General features: G+C 41.0%; 1 protein-coding gene across 2 annotated transcripts in view; it reads right to left on the bottom strand.

The window, feature by feature from the left end:
- The window catches only part of LOC311233710 (transcription elongation factor SPT6-like), a 58850-nt gene extending 36248 nt beyond the window's left edge, over positions 1-22602 (bottom strand). Inside the window, exons 1-17 of one of the 2 annotated variants that reach the window (XM_084320706.1) lie at positions 22488-22602; positions 20155-20268; positions 19667-19861; positions 19086-19159; positions 18786-18963; positions 12696-12777; positions 12065-12320; positions 8793-8894; positions 7415-7528; positions 7199-7288; positions 6612-6754; positions 6267-6415; positions 5782-5868; positions 3631-3760; positions 3296-3446; positions 2689-2843; positions 1924-2122 (exon numbers count right to left, since the gene is read on the bottom strand). In XM_084320706.1, the coding sequence (XP_084176832.1) occupies positions 1924-2122; positions 2689-2843; positions 3296-3446; positions 3631-3760; positions 5782-5868; positions 6267-6415; positions 6612-6754; positions 7199-7288; positions 7415-7528; positions 8793-8894; positions 12065-12320; positions 12696-12777; positions 18786-18963; positions 19086-19159; positions 19667-19861; positions 20155-20257 (2208 nt within the window). In that variant the 5' untranslated portion in view covers positions 20258-20268; positions 22488-22602. The remainder of the gene's footprint in view (positions 1-1923; positions 2123-2688; positions 2844-3295; positions 3447-3630; positions 3761-5781; positions 5869-6266; positions 6416-6611; positions 6755-7198; positions 7289-7414; positions 7529-8792; positions 8895-12064; positions 12321-12695; positions 12778-18785; positions 18964-19085; positions 19160-19666; positions 19862-20154; positions 20269-22487) is intronic. The other variant, XM_084320707.1, reaches the window with a different exon arrangement.
- Positions 22603-23896: the final 1294 nt, after the last annotated feature.

Here is a 23896-nt window from a genome sequence, read left to right as displayed (position 1 = left end):
CCTGTAGATTTGTTGTGTCATCTCACACTGTAGCAAAAACGACCCCAAGGGCTCGTTAGCTACAGATCCTTCTCCAAGTTGTGCACCCTGACAAGAGTGTCCCCGGAGCTCCTAAACATATCTGATCACATCTGTGAAACTAGAAAACATGTTGGTGACCTTATTATATTTACACAACAGATATAAGCAACTTTAGTATTATTCAACATCCTTCTTTCCGTCTTCTACTCAATATGGTGAATTCTACACAATTGACAATATCATATTTTTTTTTTTTTTTTTATCCACTTTTTCTCCCATTTTCTATATTTTTCTCCCATCTTAATTTCGTATCATCCAATTCAACCCTCCCCTGTCACGGACGCTGTTTCTTGCTTCCCACAAGCCGGCTGCAATGTGGACTAAGTCATACATAGCACAAGTCCCCTCCGGTACTTGAGGTACCAGCAGTCGCATCTTTTCACCTGCGCAGCTCGATCTCTCAGTGGCGAGGAGTAACGCGTGGGAGGCTCACGCTGCCCCCGACACTTCCTGATTCTACTGCGCAGGCGCACCAACCGACCTGTAGGAGTCGCTGTCCACAACGCCCGATCCCCACCCTTCAGTTTCCCTCCCCGTAATACGGCCAATGTGTATTACTGTGGACGACCAGCTAAACTGAAAGCAAATGTGGAGCGCTGGGCTCGAACTGACGAGCCCAGCATCTCCAGCATTTCGTGGCGAGTGCCTTGCCCACTACGCCACGTAGCCGCCCACAATATCATAATTATATGTTTTATATGTATATGTTTTTATATTATAATATTATATAATTTATACATTGTGTTTCATGCATTTAGTTTAATCTGCATATGCTTAGTCTGTGATGTTATGTAGTAAACAGTCTTCTCACAGGAAGGCTAAATGTATGTGAGTTGCCATCCAATGTAATAGCCAGGCCTAGTTTGAGAGTGGACTGAGGCTTTAAGATGGCCCCGAACACCGAAGTGTCATACATAATTACAAGACTTCCAGAGCGATAAGACTTCGGGAAACGATAAAATCACAAACACTGATCTAACATTGATCATATACACTCAATGAAAGCAAAATACTGTCGGGATGACACAGAAATAAATAATGCCAGTTCACTCACCAACATATCCTCCACTGTGGAATCCATCCATCACTTTCGTTTTCACTCTCGGATGGCAACTCATCATGGCCACTAACCCCATTTAGTTCCTTAATCACCTCCAACATGGAGACATTTTTCTGCGATGGTCTTGCCATCATGCACTCCAAATACAAATGCAAACGCCAAACAAAAGGCTTTTGTTGTAGCTCTGTTGTGGGTCAGGTGCACAGCATGCGCCCTAGTAGCTGATTGCACTTGTGCATCCCAGCAACAGGTGGCAGTGATTACACATGGAGCCACGCCTGTGGTCATACACCTTACTCCCATAAAGCATGCATCATTGAAAAGCTTGTCTTGTTGGCGACAACCCTAAACAGGTTTCAGTATACTTGGTTGCGAATGGTTGGCTGTGGTTGAGCGTAAAGTAGACCGTTTCAATAGGTAGTTGGTACTGATGAGGGTGGTTCGATTTCCAAGTGGCCTGCTTGACCAATAATGATCAGAAGATTTATAAATTGGGATGTATTTTGTTCCAACGAGTTGACTCTTAAGGCAATTCATCAATCTTCTTACATAGCTTAAATTAATAGATCATATTAATCTGAGAAAGTAACAGCTAAGGTGTTCAGTTGACAGAAACGCAAAGTAAACAGTGGCAGTTTCATCAACATTGTTCCAATTTAGATAAATTGGAACAAAACTGAATAGGATACATGGTTTGGATTATTTTCGGACCTCTAGATGCCATCAATATCAATAATATCTCCACCCTTAAAAATGTGATGTAGGGAATCAAGCTAAATTACCCTGACAACGTTTTCCTTGGCCTCAGTGACGAGTTTGCTCCTGAGCTCCTTGGCCATCTGAGGGTAGAGGAACTGGGCGAGGGCCTTCTCTATGGCCAAGGTTCGCTGCCTGTTCCACTCCTGCACCTGGTGACTGAATTCATCCCTGTAGTAGAACTGCTTGATCTCGTCAAAGTACGTAGTCTGACCTCCGTCCAACCTGATGTGAATGGGAAGGAGGGACAATGGTGAGAGGACAGAAAGACAAGGATTACAAATACGTCTTAAAATAATCCAAAACACACACGTCTGTCAACGATGGGGGGCAAGTAACTAAGTGAGCAACGGTTAAAACGTGTCACCATGAAATAGCATCACAATTTACCTATCTCAAGCCCCGTCCTCTTTTTCTTAATCCTTGGGAGGATCAAGAAAAGAGTACAGGGCTTGAGATAGGTCCATTGCGTTGCGCTTCCGTGATCTGGCGCGTGACTGATAAAAGATAACGGCATAATGGAGAGTGACATTGTTGTTGGCCAATAGGAAGAAGGTTTTGTATGATTGGGATTATTTTAACATCAACGATTATATTTTAGATGGAGTCCGGAGTGCAGCACAAGTTGTTGACAACATTTTCCCCCACTTTCCAGGAGTGGAGAAGAATCAGATATAAAAATAAATATGAAATACATAAAAAATAAAAGGGAAATACATTTAGATAGCTGCACAGTACATCCAGGCACACAAGGTAACAAGTGCCTTTTTTTAAACAGCGAGGCTCCTCACCCTTTGATTCCTGTGAGGTCAATGTTGACATCTATGGATAAAAGCCCTTCTGACTCAGCCTGGCACATCTTCAAGAACTGGTCCGCGTTTAGATCCTTTACTGGCTTGTTCCTCAGATACTTGAATGTGTAGCCAAAGTGAGCCTCATCTACCTCCTGTAGCGGGGAAAAAAAGAGGCTAATTTAGCACAGTACTGAGAGCATTAGACACTTTGACTTTTACTATAAAAAGTAAATTCCAAAGTGGAACTGGAATTGTGGGTTCCTTTGACGATGGCTTGACATAAAACTTCTTTGAGAACCATTGTTGGTTTACCAAAACAGAAATGTTTGCATATCAAGTGTCACATCGTTATGGAGAAATTGGGACAGACTCCAGTCAATCCGTTTAGATTAGGGATGTCCGATATTATCGGCCTACCGTGATATCGGAAAATATCGGTATCGGTTTTCAAAAAAAAATATATATATATATATTTTTTTACATTTATTTAACCTTTATTTACCCAGGCAAGCAATTTCCGTTCCGGGGGGGGGGGGGGGGGGGGGGGGGGGGGGGGGGCGTGCAAACCAGCTTTATCGTTATTAAATACGAAGTGTGTCCATACCTTTTTACCCTTTTTGGTGGGTTTAATGTTGACCCTTGCCCTCTCCTGGAACATCTGTCTGAGCACCTGCCTGACCAGAGGTTCACGTGAAAGCTGCATGGCCACCATGTATCTCGTCCCCTCGAGCACTAACTCAGGAGTGCTAAACTGACTAGAGGGGCGAAGGGGAGAGAGAAGGAGAAGCGGAGGAAGGATGGAGGGGGCAGTCAGTGTATGCAGGAGTGAGAGAATACTCCTTTTCTTCATTCAATATCTAGAGCGGTAAATTAGCTTAGATTAGCTGTGTGGGATAATTGTGATGAAGAGAAGAATGTAAAACCAAAGGGTAATCTTGCCTGCAGACGTAATCTTTGGCCAGCTCCACAGGCTCTGCAGGGAACTGCTCCGTCTCGTGACGCTGGTAGCTGTCTCGCAGATTTTCTCCAAACTGCTCTGGAGTCAAACCAAACTTTTTGGCCAGGCCATCTACAAGACGAGCGGGAGAAGAAGAGGCACGGTAGGATTAAAAGTCAGTGGCAAGCACTGAAGCGAAGAAGCATTATTATTATTATTATGTGATAATAGTAGTGATATCCGAATGTTAAAGAAGAAGGAGCCGTTTTGAATGGGAACATCTCTGTGACTCTAAAGATGGCAGCACTGACGGCGTACAGCATGCCCTCAGTGAAGCAAACCAATAAACGTGTCTTTGTAGGCTTATTAGGGCTGTCCCTGACTAACGATTTGGATAGTCGACTTTGATTGGCCGAAATTTTACGATAGTCGACTTAGGGCTGGGCGATATAACGATAAATATCGCGATATATTTTAATAATCAATATCGAATATCGAAATTAAAAAAAAATCGGATTTTTTTTTTTTTTGTGACCTGCAACAGGGCAGTTTTAAAACCAGAGACAGTGGACAGACTTGTCTTTCTTGCCTGCAACTTAAAGTAATGGCTTTGCTTGTCCAAATGACAAAACTGACTAAATTGAGATTTATTTTTCTCTTGTCCATTTATTTTGTTTGCTTTCTAATTTAAAATACAGTTTGAAACCGTCTGTACACAGTAGGCTATGTGTGCTAGCAGAACTAGACTCCAGTCACGAGTCACGGTGCACATGTGCAGTGGTTTGTCCACCAAAAAAGCGCCAAAAGATCGAAAATAAACTAGCAGAGCCAGAACTGTTCAACTCCCCTGGAGCCACAGCCAGCAGAGAAGCCGGTTTACTTTCGCTTTTAAACCAGCTGCAGCCTGAGAACTGGAGTGTGAGGGGATGTAACACTAAAGATGGCGGCAATGACAAAGAATTGCTGCAAAATAAACATACATCTGTTGTTAAAAAAAAAAAAAATTAATACTTATAACAATTTGATAATTATCGATATCGAGAAATATGATAACATTATCATATCGTTATCGCGATATGATTTTTTTCCATATCGCCCAGCCCTACCCCCTGTTTTTTTTTATAATCATTACATTTGGGGTCCTTAATGTCTGAAGGAGTTGACTGAAGGCTCCTTTTCCTCTGCGAAAGCATGCAATTGGTCCACTGATTGATACATCTTGATCTATCTTGTCTAGTCTAGTGTTCATTAGATGGGTGAACTCCTCTTTCAGTGCCTCTGTGCCTGTTTTCTTGATATGAATGATACAAATAAATTATAAATAAAAAAAGGAGAATCTTTTTTTATTTTTTGCATTCAACTAAGAGGTTGGCAGTTGACTACGGCTCCTTTCGATCAATTAGTCGACTATTCGACTAATCAGGGTCAGTCTTAAGGCTTATCATTAAAAAATTTAACCAAGTCGTACTTTTCAGGTTCATGCAGCTGCAGAACGGCAGTACTTGGTTACTTTACATCTCCCACAAGTGCGTGAAGAGTGGGCGAGCGGGACTGCCATAAACTGTGGTGTTGCCATAACAACATCTAACTACTTCCCCCTTTGTTCCATTAGTCTGGGCAGTCCATTATTCCCTCTTCTGTTTGCACATTGGATTTGAAATGGAACAATGATTATGAGGTTAAAGTGCAGACTTTCAGCTTTAAAAAGGGCCACTTTGTCAACTTTCAACTGTAATCATATCGTACTGTTGTGAGGGACTTAATGGGATTTAAGATAATGAGGAGTCCACTGTACCCTTAAAATGCTATGAAGTCCCATTTACATTTTTTGAAGCACATTGCTCTCTGCTCTGTTAGCAGGAAAGACTAAATAATTACTAAAGGGTCAAATATAAATATAATGACTTGATTTAATTGTATGTAAATTTGTCCAATTGCTTTTGCTCCGCTAAATGTGTAGGGACTGTGTATTAAAAGGTTACAATTTCTACACGATGATCAAGTAAACACCATCAAATTAAAGCTGAAAGGGCACTTTACCTTCATAGTCATTGTTCCATTTCAAATGAGTTAGAGTACACGGCCAAAACAACAAAAGGTGTTTCACAGACACCCTTTGATACGTTTAAAAAAATAAATATATATATACATACCTAGTCCGGCATTCTGACAGACACTGTACATGTCCCTGCGAGATGCCAGCTTCAAGTCTGTTCGTTTAGGTTCATCGTCTTCCTCATCTACACAAAGGAAATTACATACAAGACAAGGGTCATCATTAAAAAGGTCAGGCATTACAAAAAACTAAATAACTTTCATTGAACCAGAGTAATTATCCTGTAAAGCAAAGATATACTATAGTGTACAATAGTCCATCCTCCTCCTCCTCTAAACTCACCAGGAATGGCACTATGGTCACGTCTCGCTTCCATGATTTGGCACATTTCCAAATTAAAATAAACGATTAGGGCGGGCCTTGATGCTGGGAGGGACTCGATTTAAATATATATATATATATATATATATATATATATATATATATATATATATATATATATATATATATATATATATATATATATATATGCGCATAGCTACACAATACATCCAGCCACATGAGGCAACAAGACTAGCGTACTACCATCCTCTGTGACTGCAGAGAGCTCTTTCATCCTCCTTTTCTTGGCCCTGGCAGTGTTCTCCATCTTGGGAATGTCCCGGCCATAGTAGAGCAGGAAATGGTTGTACACGTCATTCAGCTCATCTAAGGTCTTCACGTCCTTCAGTCTACAGCGAAGAGAGGAAGGAACCAAATAAAATCGACATTTACATTTCTTTGAAAAGGCACAAAGATCTTTTGCAGTGTGCACAAACAACATTATTTATGAATCCATGTGATATTATAGCTTCATCTCCATTTCCTATTACTGTGGCCCTATTTCTCCCAAGTATGTAATGGCGTTCCCGGGAACCATCCACACACCTCTCCATGTCAGAGGTGTCCAGAGGACGGATGCCATCGGCCAAAGGTTTGTCTGGGTCTGCAGAGATCTGCTCAAACTGGTAGGCCTGCATCTTCTGGAACAGACGTGTCAAATTCTGCTTCCTGTTCCTCAACTGTGTCCACTGGGGGTCCCGACAGAAAGCAAGACAGACAGAGAAAAGAAGAGAGAGAGAGAGAAAGAAAGAGGTTAGGACTGATCAACCTGTGATATTATGACACTGTATGCTTTTAAAAGTTAAACATTTAATTACACAGAATTGTGTTCCAACCATTTAGCCTATAGCGGGGGGGGGGGGGGGGGGCTATAGTATAGGAAGTGGTACCTTACATTGTTTAGTAAAGGGGAAGTCATTGTTTTTGGTAGAGGACCAACATAAAGCTTTGGTCTATTTATTTAAGGATTATGTAAAAACAAATAAAAGGTGTTTTGTCAAGACACTAATATATATACGGTCATGTTATATGGAGGTTTATTGGCACTGCTGATCTATAACCACAGATCACCGGTGCCAATAACCATGACATTGTACTTTTCGTATGTTATTACTTAAATATGGCATCCATACCTTCTCGTCCCACTGCCACACCTTCCACAGGTCATTGATGTTCAGCTCTGGCTCCACATACTCTTTCCTGTAGAATGCTATGAATGGAATCTAAGAGGGAGAGGAGAATGTAAAAGAAAACAAATGAATACATCCAAATAAATGCAACGGTCAAAGTGAAAAGATGACAGTAATCCGATACAGGCGTCAAGAGAGTGGAGGTCAGGAGTTCCATACCTCAAAGTGCTGATTCCTCATGAAGTTGAGGGCCTCCTTGATCTTGGCAGTTGTGCTGGGGGCTTTCCTGCTGAAGGTCGTGGTCGCCCCTCTGTCGAGGTAATCTGTGCTTTCCTGACGTGGAAAGAAGACAAATAGTGAGGCATTATGAGGATATAAACACAACAACCACAATAGGGTTGGGCATCGTTTGGATTTGAACGATTCCGGTTCCGATTCTCCATATCGATTCCTGTTCTACCCTATTCTCGATTCCGATTATTTGAGGTGCAGGTCAAAACAGGTCACAGCTTATTTTGCAGGAGTTTTTTTTTGTGAAAGATTAAAAAAAAATCATACTATTCACATTTTCAGGTGACTTGACAGTTTAATTTGGTTGCTGTACTGTAACTAGGGTATTAATTAAAGTAAAAAAATAAAAATAAAAATAATTTGAATCAAAATTAAGAAACGAAATGCAAATATGTTACTTCCGGTTCCAGAACACCACAATTCTAATGATCCGTCTAACAAACTGAAATCAAACTAGACCAGCGGTTCTCAAACTACGGGTCACGACTAGGGATGCTCGATATTGGCTTTTTTACAGATACCGATATACCGATATTGTCCAACTCTTAATTTCCGATACCGATATCAACCGATATCAACCGATATATGTAGGGTTCCCCCCCCCCCAATTTTTTTTTTAATAATTTCAGGTAATTAACATTACATATCTCTTGTTGTGGAATTAACACAACATTATGCATACTTTTGACAATAAATAAAATCAGAATTTGTTCTTACTTGCTTGCCTAGGTAAATAAAGAAATGTAAAAAAAATAAAATTTTTTTTTTTTGGAAAACCGATACCGATATTTTCCGATATCACATTTTAATGCCGATATCGGCCGATAATATCGGACATCCCTAGTCGCGACCCAAAGTGGGGTCGTGGGTAGGTGACAGTGGATTGGACCTTTTTCTTATTTTTTTTCTTTTTTTACAAGTGTTCTGGCAACATATTTTGGCTAAATGTGCCTTGTTTTATAAATGTGTATTGATAACATAGTGATGTAATAACATTTTCTAATAAATATGCATGATCAAGTTCAACAGCATGTGCTTTTATTTAGATAATTCCACGTTGAAATTACACAATACATTAAGTGTGGGGTCGCCAAAAAAAATCATAAATAAAATGGGGTCATGGTATAAAAAAAATTGAGAACCCCTGAACTAGACACATTGTCAGAAGAATTTTTATTTTTATTTTTATTTATCCTTTATTTATCCAGGAATGTCCCATTGAGATACAAGATATCTAATAAAGCAAATGCTGGGTGTGCAGGTTGAGCAGGTTGTGGTCTGAAGCATCCAGGGCTGACGGTTCTACCTGTGTGGAGATTGTGAGGGTGGAGAAGCCATATTTGAAGATCCACTCTGCTTCCTGCGCAAGCTCCTCGTCCTCAGCCGGTTTCACAGGAATGGACCTCAGCTGTGTGACAAGAGCACAAAAGGGTGAGATAAACAAAAGACGAAAAAGGACATCCTTACATAGACTGGAGGACACGTATCATAGCGGTTATTTGTTCAGAGCAGTACACGTCTTGCCAGTGGTGTCCAGCTGGTGTTACACTGTACTGTAGCACTCAACCCAAACCTTTCCGGTCACAAGTGAAATCTCAAGACACTGTTGGTCCGATTTTGCCCAAACTTGTGATACGTCTTGCGACTGCACACAGGCAGTTACAGAATTACACTGATTGGCTTGTGTGCTTGAGTATTGCTGCTAGTTTATCTAGGTAGTCAGTAAAAATGCATACCAATGTATACATCTACATACCACACACCAACTGCTCTGTCATTTCTTCTCTCCTCCACTTAGAACAAAAGTGCAACAATTGCAAACTCGTAACCAACTTCTTTAAAGGGGAACTATCTTATAAATGGCCTTTTTCAGTGTTTAGCATTGTTTCCTAGCTATGTGGACTTATATTAATATGATCCATGTCTCTAATTCTCATATTGGCGCATTCTTCCAATTCTCCTCTCACAATATTCACCCTCACTGAACTGAGTCATCTGAAAATGTGCTGATTTGTGATGTCAGAGAGACTCAGCTGCATGATAATGTGGCAGATGCCACCAGGCCACACAGTGGTTTAGGAGCCCAGCCTCAAAACGGCTCGAGATCTTGAGGTAGAAAAATGCTGTTTTTGAGGACTTGATTAGAAATACAAAACAATTAATTAAAAAAAATTATAATTACAGAGGTGTTCCATAAACTCACAGGAATTGTGTAAAAGTGCCCAAATAGTGAAAGAAATAGTAAAATAGTTCCCCTTTAAATCATTGTTGTCAGCCAACAAAGGCATTTGGCTGCTAGATAATGACACAACAACTACAGGTAGCCATCCTGGGTTTGGGCCAAAGCAATATATTGATATATGCCGTGTTTGCACCGCAGGAACTTTCCCCCAGAACTAGGGACTTGTTCAGGAACCGTGGGGACCAGGGTCTAAGCAGAAGTGCTGGGAGATCATTTTACCCCCAAAAAGAGCCTGCTCTGGGGTAGGGATTTTCCAGGAACTTTGCGGGTGGTGTTTGTGGAGCTGAACATTCTTAACACATTGAGTGCCAGCGACGTTACATATCTCGTTTTATCAGCCCCCCCATTGAGTGCCGACGATGCGAAATGTCATTTGTTTGCCGTATTTTTTTTATTGGCGATTTGAATTCATATTTCATCAATCAAGCCATGGGTTAGTGCTGCAGAGTCTCTCTGAGCTCAATTGGGAAGATACCGCCCCCTATCGTCTCTCCCTGTGTAACTGCACCCCATCAGCTCAGACTGATATGGGGGGGTGGCCAGTTTCCTAATTTTATTTTTCAGTCAAGCCAACTGAAGAGACCAAGTGATCGCCGGCCCTCAGAACAGCGACGATTATGACCTGTGAGCCATCCACTCGATAACCCACCCTTCTCTCAATCCCCCTCTACTTTACTTACTCCCCTCTCTGCCCCCCCCCTTTCCCTTGTCATGTGTATTCGTTGTTGTCCTTCATTGTCCTTAGTTGTAATTTGTTTGTCAATATCTAGTCCGAGTTCCCCCCCTCCGATAGGGCAATGAAATATATATTTTTTAATATTTTTCTTATTTTACTACACTTTTTTTTTAAATTTTGTACTGTAAATAATTAAAACGTATAATAAATAATAAAGTTGTCCCCCGAAGAGGGGGGGGGGGTGGATGGAGTGCCCTCAAAAAAGGGCCGGGAAAAAAGCTAAAGAACAGCGACGATTATGTATTTACAGTACCAACACTGTAATCAATAAGCGTGATCGATATTTGGAATAATCAGACCTGTTTTCACAGAGATATCAGCGTTTGCCCTATGTGTGATGTGGCTGTTTGGCTGTGATCGCTGATGAGGAAATAAGAGAATCGATTTTTCAGCTTGCGTCTATAGCGTGCATAAGTACACATATACTATCGATAATCTAGCGTTTATTTGAAAACGATTCATAAATAGGCCGACAAATGACAACGTGTCTAGTGTATTCAAGAATATTCCAATAAATGCAGTTTATGGGGGAATCTTTCAATTTCCCGAAAATTTTCGAGAGAACGGTAGCTTTTCGAAATGCTATAAAAAGGATATGAACCGATTAAAAAACAATCAGTTTCGACAATGTTGACTGCAAACGAGTCATTGATAAGCGACGGGCAGATTAGACAAATAGCCATAATTTAAAACACAGATTAGGCGTTTTTAACACTAACATTGAAGTGGATGATGGCATTCAACTGGGTAAAATGTAAACAAGGTCGGCACTGAAACTGTTAATGATCACATACTCGCATTTAAATTTCAACCGACATTTCCAAAAATGCACAGGACAACCCAGTTTCTTTTGTTAATTGGGCTATGCATTAAAAACATTCCCCCCCCAAGCAAATATGTTAATCAATATTGTGCTGTCAGAAGAACAGTCCTAAGTTTGTAGCTTAAGTATTTAATGAGACATTTAACGTCCATTATGCCAACATCATCTGCTTTCAACCAGGAAATGTGAAATGCATATTATAAGTTGAGAAATCTAGTGATCTATGCTCAAAAGAGATTTTTTTTCAAGCAAATCTCTTTGTTACAATTAGATTGTATGAACTAAGCAAGTGAAATGTTTGCAGCTCAAGTATTTAGAGATAGCTAATCCCTCTGGGCAGAGAAGGTTGCACTACTATGGGCAATGCCATTATAAACTGATATATCTAGTGATCTATGCACAAAAGCGATTATATTTTCAAGCAAACCTCTTAGTTACAATTCAATTAAATTGCAGAGAACAGCGGGCTGAAAGAACTTAAACAATGTGAAATATAGTTCCTGGCCATTAAAGTTCCTGGTAGTTTTGGTGCAAACACGGCTATAAAATTAAATAACTTTCTTCATATTGATACAAGTCACAAGTCACAGAGGACCCAACACAGACATGGTGACAGCCCCTAATATCTTTCATACAACGTTTTCAGCAAAGTGTTAGATGTTATCCCTGTCTAGCAAAAGGCATGTACAATAGGCATAAACTTCCTACCATCCAAGGTGAGTGGAAAGGAATCCCAACCTGAGCATGACATAAGAGCCGCTATGTCAATACACACACCTGGAACCTCTCGGGCATGTCTGTGCTGCGGATCTGGTTGTCCATGTCAGTCATGTGGCTGCTCTCCAGCTCACTGGGCTCGTAGATCTCAAAGATGCTCTTCCTCCCCTGCTTCCTCCTCATTTGTTTCTTGGGACGGTCCCAGTTCTCTTCATCCTGGTCCTCTTCCTCCTCTTCTCCCTGTTCGTAGGCTTCTGGGTCAAAGTCAGCCAGATCGAAGTCCCCACCGAAGATCTCCTGAGCCTCCTGAAGGGCTCTGTGGGAGAGGAGGAGGACAGAGAGGAGAGTGTGGAGACGCTCTGTAACAGTGGTATTCCCCAAAAACATTTTCAGGACCCATTTTTCCAATGGACTTGAGGGCTTTGGCTTGGACCAAAGCCGCTGCCAAACAACACAAATCCACTGAATACGGTCTTATAGAGACAGTTGGTGTCGACAGATATAAGATAAGATGAGATATTTCTTTATTGATCCCCTTGGGGAGATTGGGGAAGATATGCATGGGTGCAAATAAGTTACAGCAAACCTCTGCCACTACCTCCTCTTTTTAAAACCCAAGCAGTGATCCAAACATCAACAAACGGGCAACAGATCAAACTCTCTAATGTAAGGAACAGCCATTCATACTCACGCATCTGTGTATGTAGAAGCCTTCTTGCCCTTCTTCTTAGTGATGGGTTGGTTGTCATCATCCACGATGAAGTCGTCTATGTCTGAGGAGAAAACCAGAATCCCAAGGAAATGAGAAAGAAAAATGTGTACAAAAGCAAGCATGTCTAAACAGGTTAACACATTCCCCGCCAATCACGTTGTACAGCGTTATTGCCGGCCATGCGTTGTCTGCCAAACCACGCTGTACAGCAATATTGAGATCAATATTTCATTTTTTCGTCATGGCATCCATAATTCATATATACACCTCCGGCGCTGCAGCTGGACCCTACGGCTCAAAAAAAACTACGGCTCAATACCGCCGCCTGGTGGATGGTCGGGCGAGTTACAATGGTAAACAGGATATGGCTGATGTGTGTAGATTAAATTCATCCGGCCGTCAGATATTGTCGCAAGGCTCCCGACAAACACTATAGTACATATCGATCGCTTTATAAACTTAATAATCGATATGATTTCGCCGTTTATTGTGACATACAAACCGGAAATGGACCTAGGCGATCGACGTCCTATACCTGGGATCTTTCACCGCCAGTCTCAGTGACGCACGGTAAGAGGACGCTGACGCTATTTTCAGCCCAATTGTTTATTCTTTTCACTGCAAACCGATCTGATCAATATATCACCCATACTACATAAAGCATTTACTGACGATCACGGAATTATAAACGCCCCCCCCCCCCCCCCCCCCTTCATCCGCGCATGATGACGCATAACGTATAGGATCATATACAGTTTTAATATAGCGTGTATCGGGAATAAACAGCAATTGATAATCTATATATGCGTCTATGCCTATAACTCACGTTCTATGAATTACTGCAGAAAACGATAAAAACATATTTATATTCTAGAAGGTATTTTTGGATGAATCTATGAATGAAAAAGTATAACGTTCCTACATTTAGCAATACAATTTAAAATGTTATAGCCCTGCAAAGAAGGTGAACATCTCCATAGGCTTAGAGTGGTGGCAGTGAGGCTACATTGATGGATATAACCGTGGCAGGGAATGTGTTAATGCTAGGTGCTGAACCGAAAAATACTCTAGAAAATGAAGATAAACGTCTGCACACTGCTCCCATAGACATTCATTGCAAGTTACCACGATGTGACGTTTTGAGGGGTTTTCTTCAGAAATCATGGATCATCACACAAACACTTATGTCTGAGGAAGAGCAAAGCAACTCAAAGCATCAAATGTCATGGTGACTTGCAAATAAATGTTCATGGCAGCATAGTCTGGTGTGTGGATTCTATCTTAACATTTTAATATTTTATCTTAACGCTAAGCCCGATCGGTACAGGGCAGAGATTTATTTAATAGATCAATACAGTCCGTATTAAGTGATGTTGAGTAAAGACCCTAACCCTATCAAAACAGCAGTCAGTGTTAATTTTGCAGCTATTTTAAGGGTGCTTTCACATATAGTTTTGGTGGACTCTGTGCGGTTCTGGTGGTGAAGTTGCAACATTGTTGCATTCATCATTTGGTTCGTCTGCATTCACACAGCAATTTGTCAGGCGCACCAAACTATCTGAACAATGTCACACGGTCGAAAAGGACGCTCGTCTATTGGACACAATGGAGAGTGGAAATCCCTCCCCTTCAGGAAGTGAAATGCGCGTCAACACAAACTGCGTGAAGCGTGATAGTAGCAGAGGCGTGGCATTGATCCATCGTTCGATTATAATTCCCATTACCACCATCCTCTCGCTAAACAACTTGTACACCTCGTTGTTTTTGTGAGTGCCCACAAGCAGCTGTTTTATTTGGTCTTCTGCCCAGCTGTGTTTTTTTTCTTCCTTCTACCCCAAGATGCACAGTAGATAGATAGATAGATAGATAGATAGATAGATAGATAGATAGATAGATAGATAGATAGATAGATAGATAGATAGATAGATAGATAGATAGATAGATAGATAGATGCAGTGTGCTTGTTTTGCTGTGAATGCCGCACCGCGGTAATAATAATAAGCAGCCGTGTTTTTTTTCTTCCTTCTACCCCAAGATGCACAGTAGATAGATAGATAGATGCAGTGTGCTTGTTTTGCAGTGAATACCGCGCCGCGGTAATAATAATAATAAGCAGCTGTGTTTTTTTTTCTTCCTTCTACCCCAAGATGCACAGTAGATAGATAGATAGATAGATAGATAGATAGATAGATAGATAGATAGATAGATAGATAGATAGATAGATAGATAGATAGATAGATAGATAGATAGATAGATAGATAGATAGATAGATAGATAGATAGATAGATAGATAGATAGATAGATAGATAGATAGATAGATAGATAGATAGATAGATATAGATAGATAGATAGATAGATATAGATAGATAGATAGATACATGCAGTGTGCTTGTTTTGCAGTGAATGCCGCGCCGCGGCAATAATAATAATATACCAAAGATGCATAGTTTATCAGGTGACTTCCTACGTTTGGTCCGCGTTTGGTCCGATGAAGCGAACCGAGACCTATGTTTTTGGTCGGACCAGAGTTTGCGTGTTTGGTCCACGGACCGAGTTCGACGCGCATTCACACAAACCCAAAAAAGCGGACTATCGAATTCTGGTCCGATAGTCCGGACCAAACAGCCCCTGTGTGAAAGCGACCTTAATGTTTGTTTTAGTCTTAGTCATGTCTCAAATGCTCTTTTTCGTTTATCATTAGTCACCTTTATCTATTTTTCGTTTAGTCAAGTTTTAGTCAACTACAGGTCTGAGCATTTTCGTTTTAGTCTTTTTTGTTTAGTCTCGCCACTCAGTTACAGCCTCATAAGTTGGCATGAGCTTTTTCTAAACAAAAACAAGCTAACGTTAGTGCTAGCTGGTTAGACTTATGTAAGCTATTTAATGTGTTCTATTGTGGTGGATCAACATAATTCACCCACGGAACTATGTGTTGGGGATAAGGGTTCCGCATGGACAATATTGTTTGTTACTTTCCTGTCTGCAAACAAGTTCATGTTAGCTAGCAAGTAAAGAGTGTTGACGTTGAAGTTGAATAAACGATTAGCATCGTCTTTCGACACTCCACCCCCGGCTCCTATTCTTCGGTGCTACACTATGTTATTAATTTATTGATGCTGACGTTATTAGGTGGAGTTGCACACCCTCTTGGGGTTTTGTTTTGGGGAAGAATGGGGCGCGCGCCTGTGACAGGTCCGTTGTTGTGGAGTGGAAAGAGGAAGAAGGTGAATAAAACCGTTACGTTGATGATCAGATATCAATTCTCCCGTGATTTTATTTTACTATAGTTTGAAAGTATAGACAGACTATTCCTCGGTTACACCAAGACCCTGTTCCCGCGCCATTGTTCCATTAAACCCATCCCGTGCGCAGTTCTGATCTCTCCACACACAAGTAGGGATGCACGATAATTATCGGGCCGATATCAGCAATTATGACGTCATCCCGATAACGTTATTGATAGCTCCGATAATATATAATAAATTTTTTGGTTAAAAGAAATCCGGTGTGGGTGGATTTGGATGAAGGGCGCTTGTTTTTATTATAGCCTCCTCCCGTTTTGCCAGTACTGTGGTACGACTGATAGCGTGTGGTTTAGGAACAGGGAGTTTTTCACAAATCCAGCGCTCCCTTTCTTGGCTGTGACGTAGTCACGTTACATTCGGAGGCAGACAGTCGATCTGCCAATTACGTCCCACCGCTTGCACCCACCTCTTCTTCTTACCACCAATCGGAAGCTCTCATTCGTTTTTTTAATTCCGGATTGTCAGCCATTACTCTACTCGGAGCTCAGGGTAATAATGTTAGCTCCCCGCCAGCCACATTGACAAGTACCAGCGCTTATACATTACTGGCAAATGTCTTGTTGCACTTGTGGCAACGAGCGTTGTCAGCATCGACTTTACTAAAATAGACCCAGACTTTTGAACGTTTCGTTCTGTCCGCCATGATGAGAGCAGAGCTGTCTGTACTCTGCAGCACCCGTGTGTGTGAGCACAGCCCGCTCCTCGCGCAGGCAGAGACACCGAGGCAGGAGAGATATAGAAAACAGCCAACAAGATTAGTTTGCGACGTTTAAATTCCTCAAAAAAAACTCCATAATTTCTCGAGTACCGATAGCAGTACCGATGACGTCGGAGCTTATAAATACTCAAAACAAATTATATATACATTTAAAAATATATATATAATACAATAAATATCGGTTATCGGTTATCGGCTTGAGGAGCATAAAGTTATCGGTGTAAAAAAATCAATATTGTGCATCCCTACACACAAGCACACATGAACACACACAACACAATATGCTGCACTCGCTCACACACAAATGCACCATAGGTCACTTTAAACACACAAGAAAAGGACACTTTTAAGGAAGGGGAAAAAGGACACTTAAGAAAATAACTTGTTGTGATTATTGCATAGTATAGTTAGTAACAGCAAGTATAGCATAGGGACATAGAAGTAAAAACTGTATATTGTATAGTAGTGTACATAGGACCCAGTGGCTTTAAGTGATTTATTAACATGGCTATTTTATCATGTCTATTCTACTTATTTTATTACTATTTACTATTATTACTATTGTATGTTTGCACAATCGTAGCAGGCATGGCCAATCGCATTTCACTGTATGCCCTGGTATGTATGTGATGAATAAACTCTTGAATCTTGAGTTACTGCTATCTAGAATGCTGGCTAGGCCTAACAAAATTAATAGTTGGTTTCAGGTTGGTTGTCAGTTTGGCCATGGGTAGGTAGGGAATTTATTTAATTTTATTATTTTATTCTTTCCCACGGCGACTATGGATAGGGAATTTCTTTATTTAATTAAAATGTTCACAACAACATGGATGCATGTACTCTGCCAGCATGTTTAATATCCATAATACTAAATGTTTGACTAAGATTTCTATGAAACTTTATTCTAAAAAAGAAAAAAACGAAAAAAAAAAACAGATTTTTTTTTTAATATATAATTTTTTTTTTAAAACTCATACAATATATTGGGTCGCACCTAAATCAGCAGGGTCGGTCGGCAACCTGAAACCAACTATTAATTTTGTTAGGCCCTAAGAACAAATAACGCGGGTGAGGAAATCAATCAAAGCGCTTGCGCTGCACACATAGGAAAATGAAATACGGCACTAATAATAACATGAATTATTCTAAAAGTTATAATTATTTTTAGGGATGCTCGATATTGGCTTTTTTACCGATACCGATATTCCGATATTGTCCAACTCCAATTTCCGATACCGATATCAACCGATACCGATATATGCAGGGTTTCCCCCCCCAAAAAACGGAATAATTTCAGGTAACTAATAATTTCACTGGATGCATTCAAAAGGCTTTCTAAATGTAAGCATTATTTGTGCAAAATATGATCATTAAAAAAGTAAAAATGAACATTTTAAACTTGCTTGCCTGGGTAAATAAAGGTTAAATAAATGTTAAAAAAAAAAAAGAAAAAAAAATTGTTTTTTTTTTTTTTTACCGATACCGATATTTTCCGATATCACATTTTACTGCCGATATCGGCCGATAATATCGGTCGGCCGATAATATCGGACATCCCTAATTATTTTGTCTCATCTTAAAATGAAGAGATTTCGGCAAGATTTTATTTTGTAAACTACATTTTGTGTCGTCGTTTTTTTTTGTCACATGCTCTCCATTAACATGACGTCTTGTCTCGTTGTCGTCAGGGGAAAAAGCTTCGTTGACGATCATATTTAGTCATCATTTTCGTTGACTAAATTAACACTGGGAGCAATCTCCCATTTACTTGGGTATGTACTTTTAGGCAAATCTTCCAAAAATATGGCTAGGGCTGAACAGGTTAAAGAAACAATAAAAGGACATGCGGTTTCTTATTTTAAATCATAGAAAAAAAATCTAACAATAAAAAAAGATTAAGCAAGTTTGAGAAAAGCCTTTTTAAGCCGGACCCAGCCACAACATGCGTGTTTCAACAATGGGAGTCAGTCATTTAGGGACATTCACTATTGTAAGCCCAGAGAGCCCCCTGGGTCCGGCAAAATAATAGTCTTCATGTTATTTCACCTGATTCCTCGCTCTCTCCCTCCTCTTCTTCATCTACATGTTGAAGAGGCAAATCAACGGCCTCTCCTTCCTCCAGCTCGCCATCTCCATCGCCAGTAAAGATCTCATCAGCGATCATGTCCTTCCCGTCCTCATCCTCATCATCATCCATTGTTCTCACACGGTCATATTTCTTCTTCTGTAAAATATAATTGAATTTCACACAGTGATAAATGCTACTTATTTTTTTTATTGTTAGCAACAGAAGTACGTGTTCAAATCACTTCATAAGACTGTTTGGACCAGGGACAATTTTCTTACCCTCCTTTTCACTTTAACGCCCAAGTTTTCCTCAATCAGGTCGAGATCGTCATCGTCCAGGAAATCGTCATAGTCTGCAAAGAGGTGAGAGAAGTCAAACTGAGATGCACCCTAAAATAGAATGAATGTGTTATTTCTATAATACTCTATGATTCCGTTTCAATATGCAAGTATGAACAAGTCTCTCCTTAAGCTGAACAACAAATACACTACTACAGCGATGATGTCATCGACAGACAAATCCTTGAGCTGCTCCAGTGACAGTCAATAGTGAAACAACTCATAGGACACAGACAGTAGTACCCATGGTGATTTTACTGGGATATGGGTACATTTTCTGATTCAGAGCTGTAAGCACTACATTAAAATAAAACAAACATGTACTAATTGTAATGTGTACTCAATTCACTTGAGGACATCACAAATCCAAGTCTTTGATCTCATTCACACCTTTAGGGAGACAGTTGTGTACCGGTATGTTTTATAGACTTTACTGTCCAAGACCACTGGAATAGCCCAATGTAGATTGTTTTTAGGGTGGATTTCTGCCAAGCCGCCATTAAGACTGCTGATGAACTTACTGCGCTTCTTGCGCCGATGTTTGACATCTTCATCCGAGTCACTGCCACTGCCAGTGCCACTGCCCGGTGCGCTGCCCGGTGCGCTGCCAGTGCCACTCCCTGCGGCCTCTTCCTCCGGCTCTTCTCCATCATCAATGAGTCCCTTTAAATTCCCCTGCTCATCTTGGTCTTCAGTGTTCTCTTCTTCTTCGTCCTCTGTTAGGTGATGAGGAGTCAGGACATAGTCAGGACAGAGTGACAACAAGTAACAAACTACTATCCCCTCAAACACAAAACCACTTATGGCCCATCCCAATTCCACCCCCTAACACTCTGCATTTCACCAACAAGCTGGCTTAAAAAGGTGAGGGTTCATGCTTTGCTATCCCAGCAGGCATCGCAATAGCAAAACAACTCTACCAGCTCGCAGAGTGTCACTTAAAATGAAGCAGGGGTGTTTAGTGGTCAAACTGGGACTGAGCTACATTGTAAGGTTTGGGAAACGTTACCATCATCCTCCATAAACCTCTGGGTCTTCTTGGGCTTCAGGTCTTTCTCGTCCAACTCTTCCTCCTCAGACTCCTCGGCCTCACTCTCGATGAAGTCTGACATGCTTGCCAAACCTGAGTAAACACAAAATCAACTGTTAGCTGCAAAGGTCAAAAGAACACAATGCCATACAGTATCTCCCCAAATATATAACTAAGCACATTCGTTATATGTTATAAGTCCCCAATATTAGCAACACTACTAGTTACCCAAGAAAACATGAGAACATAGTGGATAGATATACACATAACAGAGGAAAGAGGGGGGAAAGAATTGGCGGGGTACACCGTGTACTGATGAGGACGTCAAGTGCAAAGCCATAGATGAAAACCAGCTGATAAGTAGCAGTGACACCAGTGCAATGTTCAATATACATTCATAGCATCCAGGGACTTCGAGCGAATAGTTGACGTTAGAACAAAAAGTACAGTCGCCCCAAATGGCAGTCTAGTGCGGCTTGTTGTGCACACATACCATAAAAGTTCTGGAAAACGATCAAAATCACAATCGGTAAGTGACCGAAAGAGATTACCCCCCCCCCCCCCCCCCCCCCGGGGCGGCTACGTGGTGTAGTGGGCAAGGCGCTCGCCACGAATGCGGAGACGCTGGGCTCGCCTGTTCGAGCCCAGCGCTCCACATTGCTTTCAGTTTAGCTGGTCGTTCATTCTAATACACATTGGCCGTATTAGGGGGTGGGAAACTGATGGGTGGGGATCGGGCGTTGTGGACAGCGACTCCTACAGGTCGGTTGGTGCGCCTGCGCAGTAGAATCAGGAAGTGTCAGGGGCAGCGTGAGCCTCCCACGCGTTACTCCTCACCACTGAGAGATCGAGCTGCGCAGGTGAAAAGATGCGACTGCTGTTACCTCAAGTACCGGAGGGGACTTGTGCTATGTATGACTTAGTCCACATTGCAGCCGGCTTGTGGGAGGCAAGAAACAGCGTTCGTGACAGGGGAGGGTTGAATTGGATGATACGAAATTGGGATGGGAGAAAATATAGAAAATGGGAGAAAAAGTGGATCAAAAAAAAAGGGGGGAGATTACCCCCCCCCCCCTTTTATGTTACATTTTGTCTTATTCAATGCATGACGTAAAAAAAAAACAATCAATTGAATAATTCACATTGATGAGTCATGACTTTTCCTAATGTCACAGGGAAACAGGCACATATTAAATTAACATAAGAAATGTTTTTTTCAACATCCTGTGCATGTTTTGTACACAATAATGTTGTTTGGGTTCATTTTGACCCCATGTTCTGAAGCTGTATAAAACCAGAGGAAAATGCAGGTTTTACACATACAGTATTTATCACCTGATTATGAGGTAACTCTATGGTGATAATGAGTGCCTTGAGGCTGACCCTGTGGTCTCCCAACCACCAGGAGTCTTATGTTGTTTTAAGTTAACAGTTAGGACCAAATCCAGCGATCTGTGCATTTTAGATGCACGAGTAGAATACTGGGTGCAAAAGGGGAGGATAATTCATGTTGTTTGGTGTCACTACTCGAGTAGCTGAGAGCCAAAGACTGAGATAAAACGTGCAATTATGTCAGCACCATGTAGTAGATGTACTTGATTGATTGAAACAGATTGCAGAATGGGTACAGTACAGCTCAATACATACAATAGAGCATACTTGTGTGTTTAACATGTGGAGGTCAATTTTAACAAACATGTTAAGTTAATTTAGACATAATTGGACAGGTAGCTTTTAAGCTTAAGCCACAGTGTCTTACAACTGTGGGTCAGGACCAAAAAGGGGGACGCGGGCCTACTTTGAGTGGGTCCCCCACAAGACGTGTTTTTATTAACGTTAAATTATAGTAGTCTATACTGATCAAATAGATCTAGTCGTTAGGGTCCCGGGTGAGGAATGGATACACATAATGTACTCAACGCAAGCCTCGCCACCAACTACTGTTAGCCAAAGCCATGTTAGCGAGCCATCCTATTTTATGCATTTGTTCCACCGTTAGCCAAGTTAACTATTAATGTGATGCAAGTTACATTTAAGTCGTACTTTCCCGGATCCGTGGAAGTTAAACGAATTATTTAACGTTGCATAAAAAAGAATCCGCGAACAAAGAAATAACGTTATCGAACACAAGAAGAAACCCCAGCTAACATCAGATGTTGACAATAAAGGCCTCGGAGCCAACTTCGTGTTAGCAGCATCACGGCGTGTTAGCCTAGCATCAGGACAACAACAACAGCGACATACAATAGCGTTCTGCTTCTTGTTCATTTTAATCTACAAATGACAAACGGCCACGGTGAAACACGACTTACTTCTTTATGTGATGATGGTAAATGTTCGCAATATAACAAGATAAATTGGTGTGTATTGTTGATTACTTCCTCTCTCACGTTACATACTTTGCTATAAAATGGAAACGCGAGCAAGGGCAGCGTGACGACACTTCCGCCGCCCCTCCCGGGGGTACCAGGGGGTTCCGGAAGTACTTTCTACACGCAGAACACTAGCTGTCAGAGACCATACAAAGAGGCGATATGTTTCACCAGACATAAAATAATAACAATCTAAACATCGTCTTGCGTGGAATGTAGTTCAAGTTTCAAGTTTCTTTATTAGTTGGCATACAGAAGTACAGAATACTTTTATATAAAATGCTTCATTCTGTTTTGCTCCAGAGATTGTGCTAGATAAAAATAGATAAGTATAAAATAAGTATAGTAAGTATAAAATAGAAGTAAAGTACATAGACAATTAATTCATTACCCCCCCCCCCCCCCCCCCCGCCGCCCGAAATATTTGTATATTCTGACCTAATCTATTTTTTGTGAATATGGTAAAAATTTCAGCCTGAAATGTTCTCTGATTCAGCCAAACTGGGAAGAGTGTATGACGCTTTGTCAGTATTCCAATGTACAGTGTACAGTGTCCCCCACCCAGGGGCGTAGCTGTAGATTCTGGGCCCCAAGAAAGAATGTATTAGTGGGCCCCCAATTAATGCGAGATAATTTTTTTTGGCCATTTATTTATTGATGAAAACGCATAATATGGTTTTTACCTATACATTCGGATCAGCAGTTCAGCACCTGCACTGTTGGTGGGTGAGCCTAGTAAAGGATGTCGCATTGCGTTCATCTTCAATGAATGGACCAATGCAATAGTCTACCAAAGAACCTTGAGTCGCACTAGGCTGGGAACAACCCTGGGTCAAGTGATAGTAAACTGGACTGGACGAACAACATCGAGGCCCTACAGGAAGGGACAGAGCAGACTGTTCTTCCTGAGAAGGCTCAGGTCTTTTAATGTCTGCAGCAAACTGCTGCAGATGTTCTACCAGTCTGTGGTTGCTGGTGCCCTCTTCTTCGCTGTGGTATGCTGGGGGGGCAACACCAACACACACAAAATAAACAAACTGGTCAAAAAAGCAAGCTCTGTGGTGGGAGCGGACCTGGACAGTCTGAATCACATTTTTTTTCTCTTTTTTTCCCTACCTTAAACAGATCTTTTTCAAGTTCCAAGTTTTAATACTCTTATCAACATGCGAGTCGACAAATGCTTGCTTTATGCAGCCATTTAACACAAAAGGATGACCCTTTGCAATGAAATCAAATTTACATCAAATTTGCATCAAATTCAAAACAGAGTGATGCACAAAATAACTTAAAAGAAAATAATAATTTAAAACAATGAATAAAGTGTGCAATGAAATAATAGGGGAAAGAAA

Source organism: Notolepis coatsorum (genome assembly GCF_963971535.1).
Source record: "Notolepis coatsorum genome assembly, chromosome: 8".
Lineage (NCBI taxonomy): Eukaryota > Metazoa > Chordata > Actinopteri > Aulopiformes > Paralepididae > Notolepis > Notolepis coatsorum.
The sequence above is the reverse complement of the archived record's forward strand: the minus strand, read 5'-3'. Positions and strand labels throughout refer to the sequence as shown.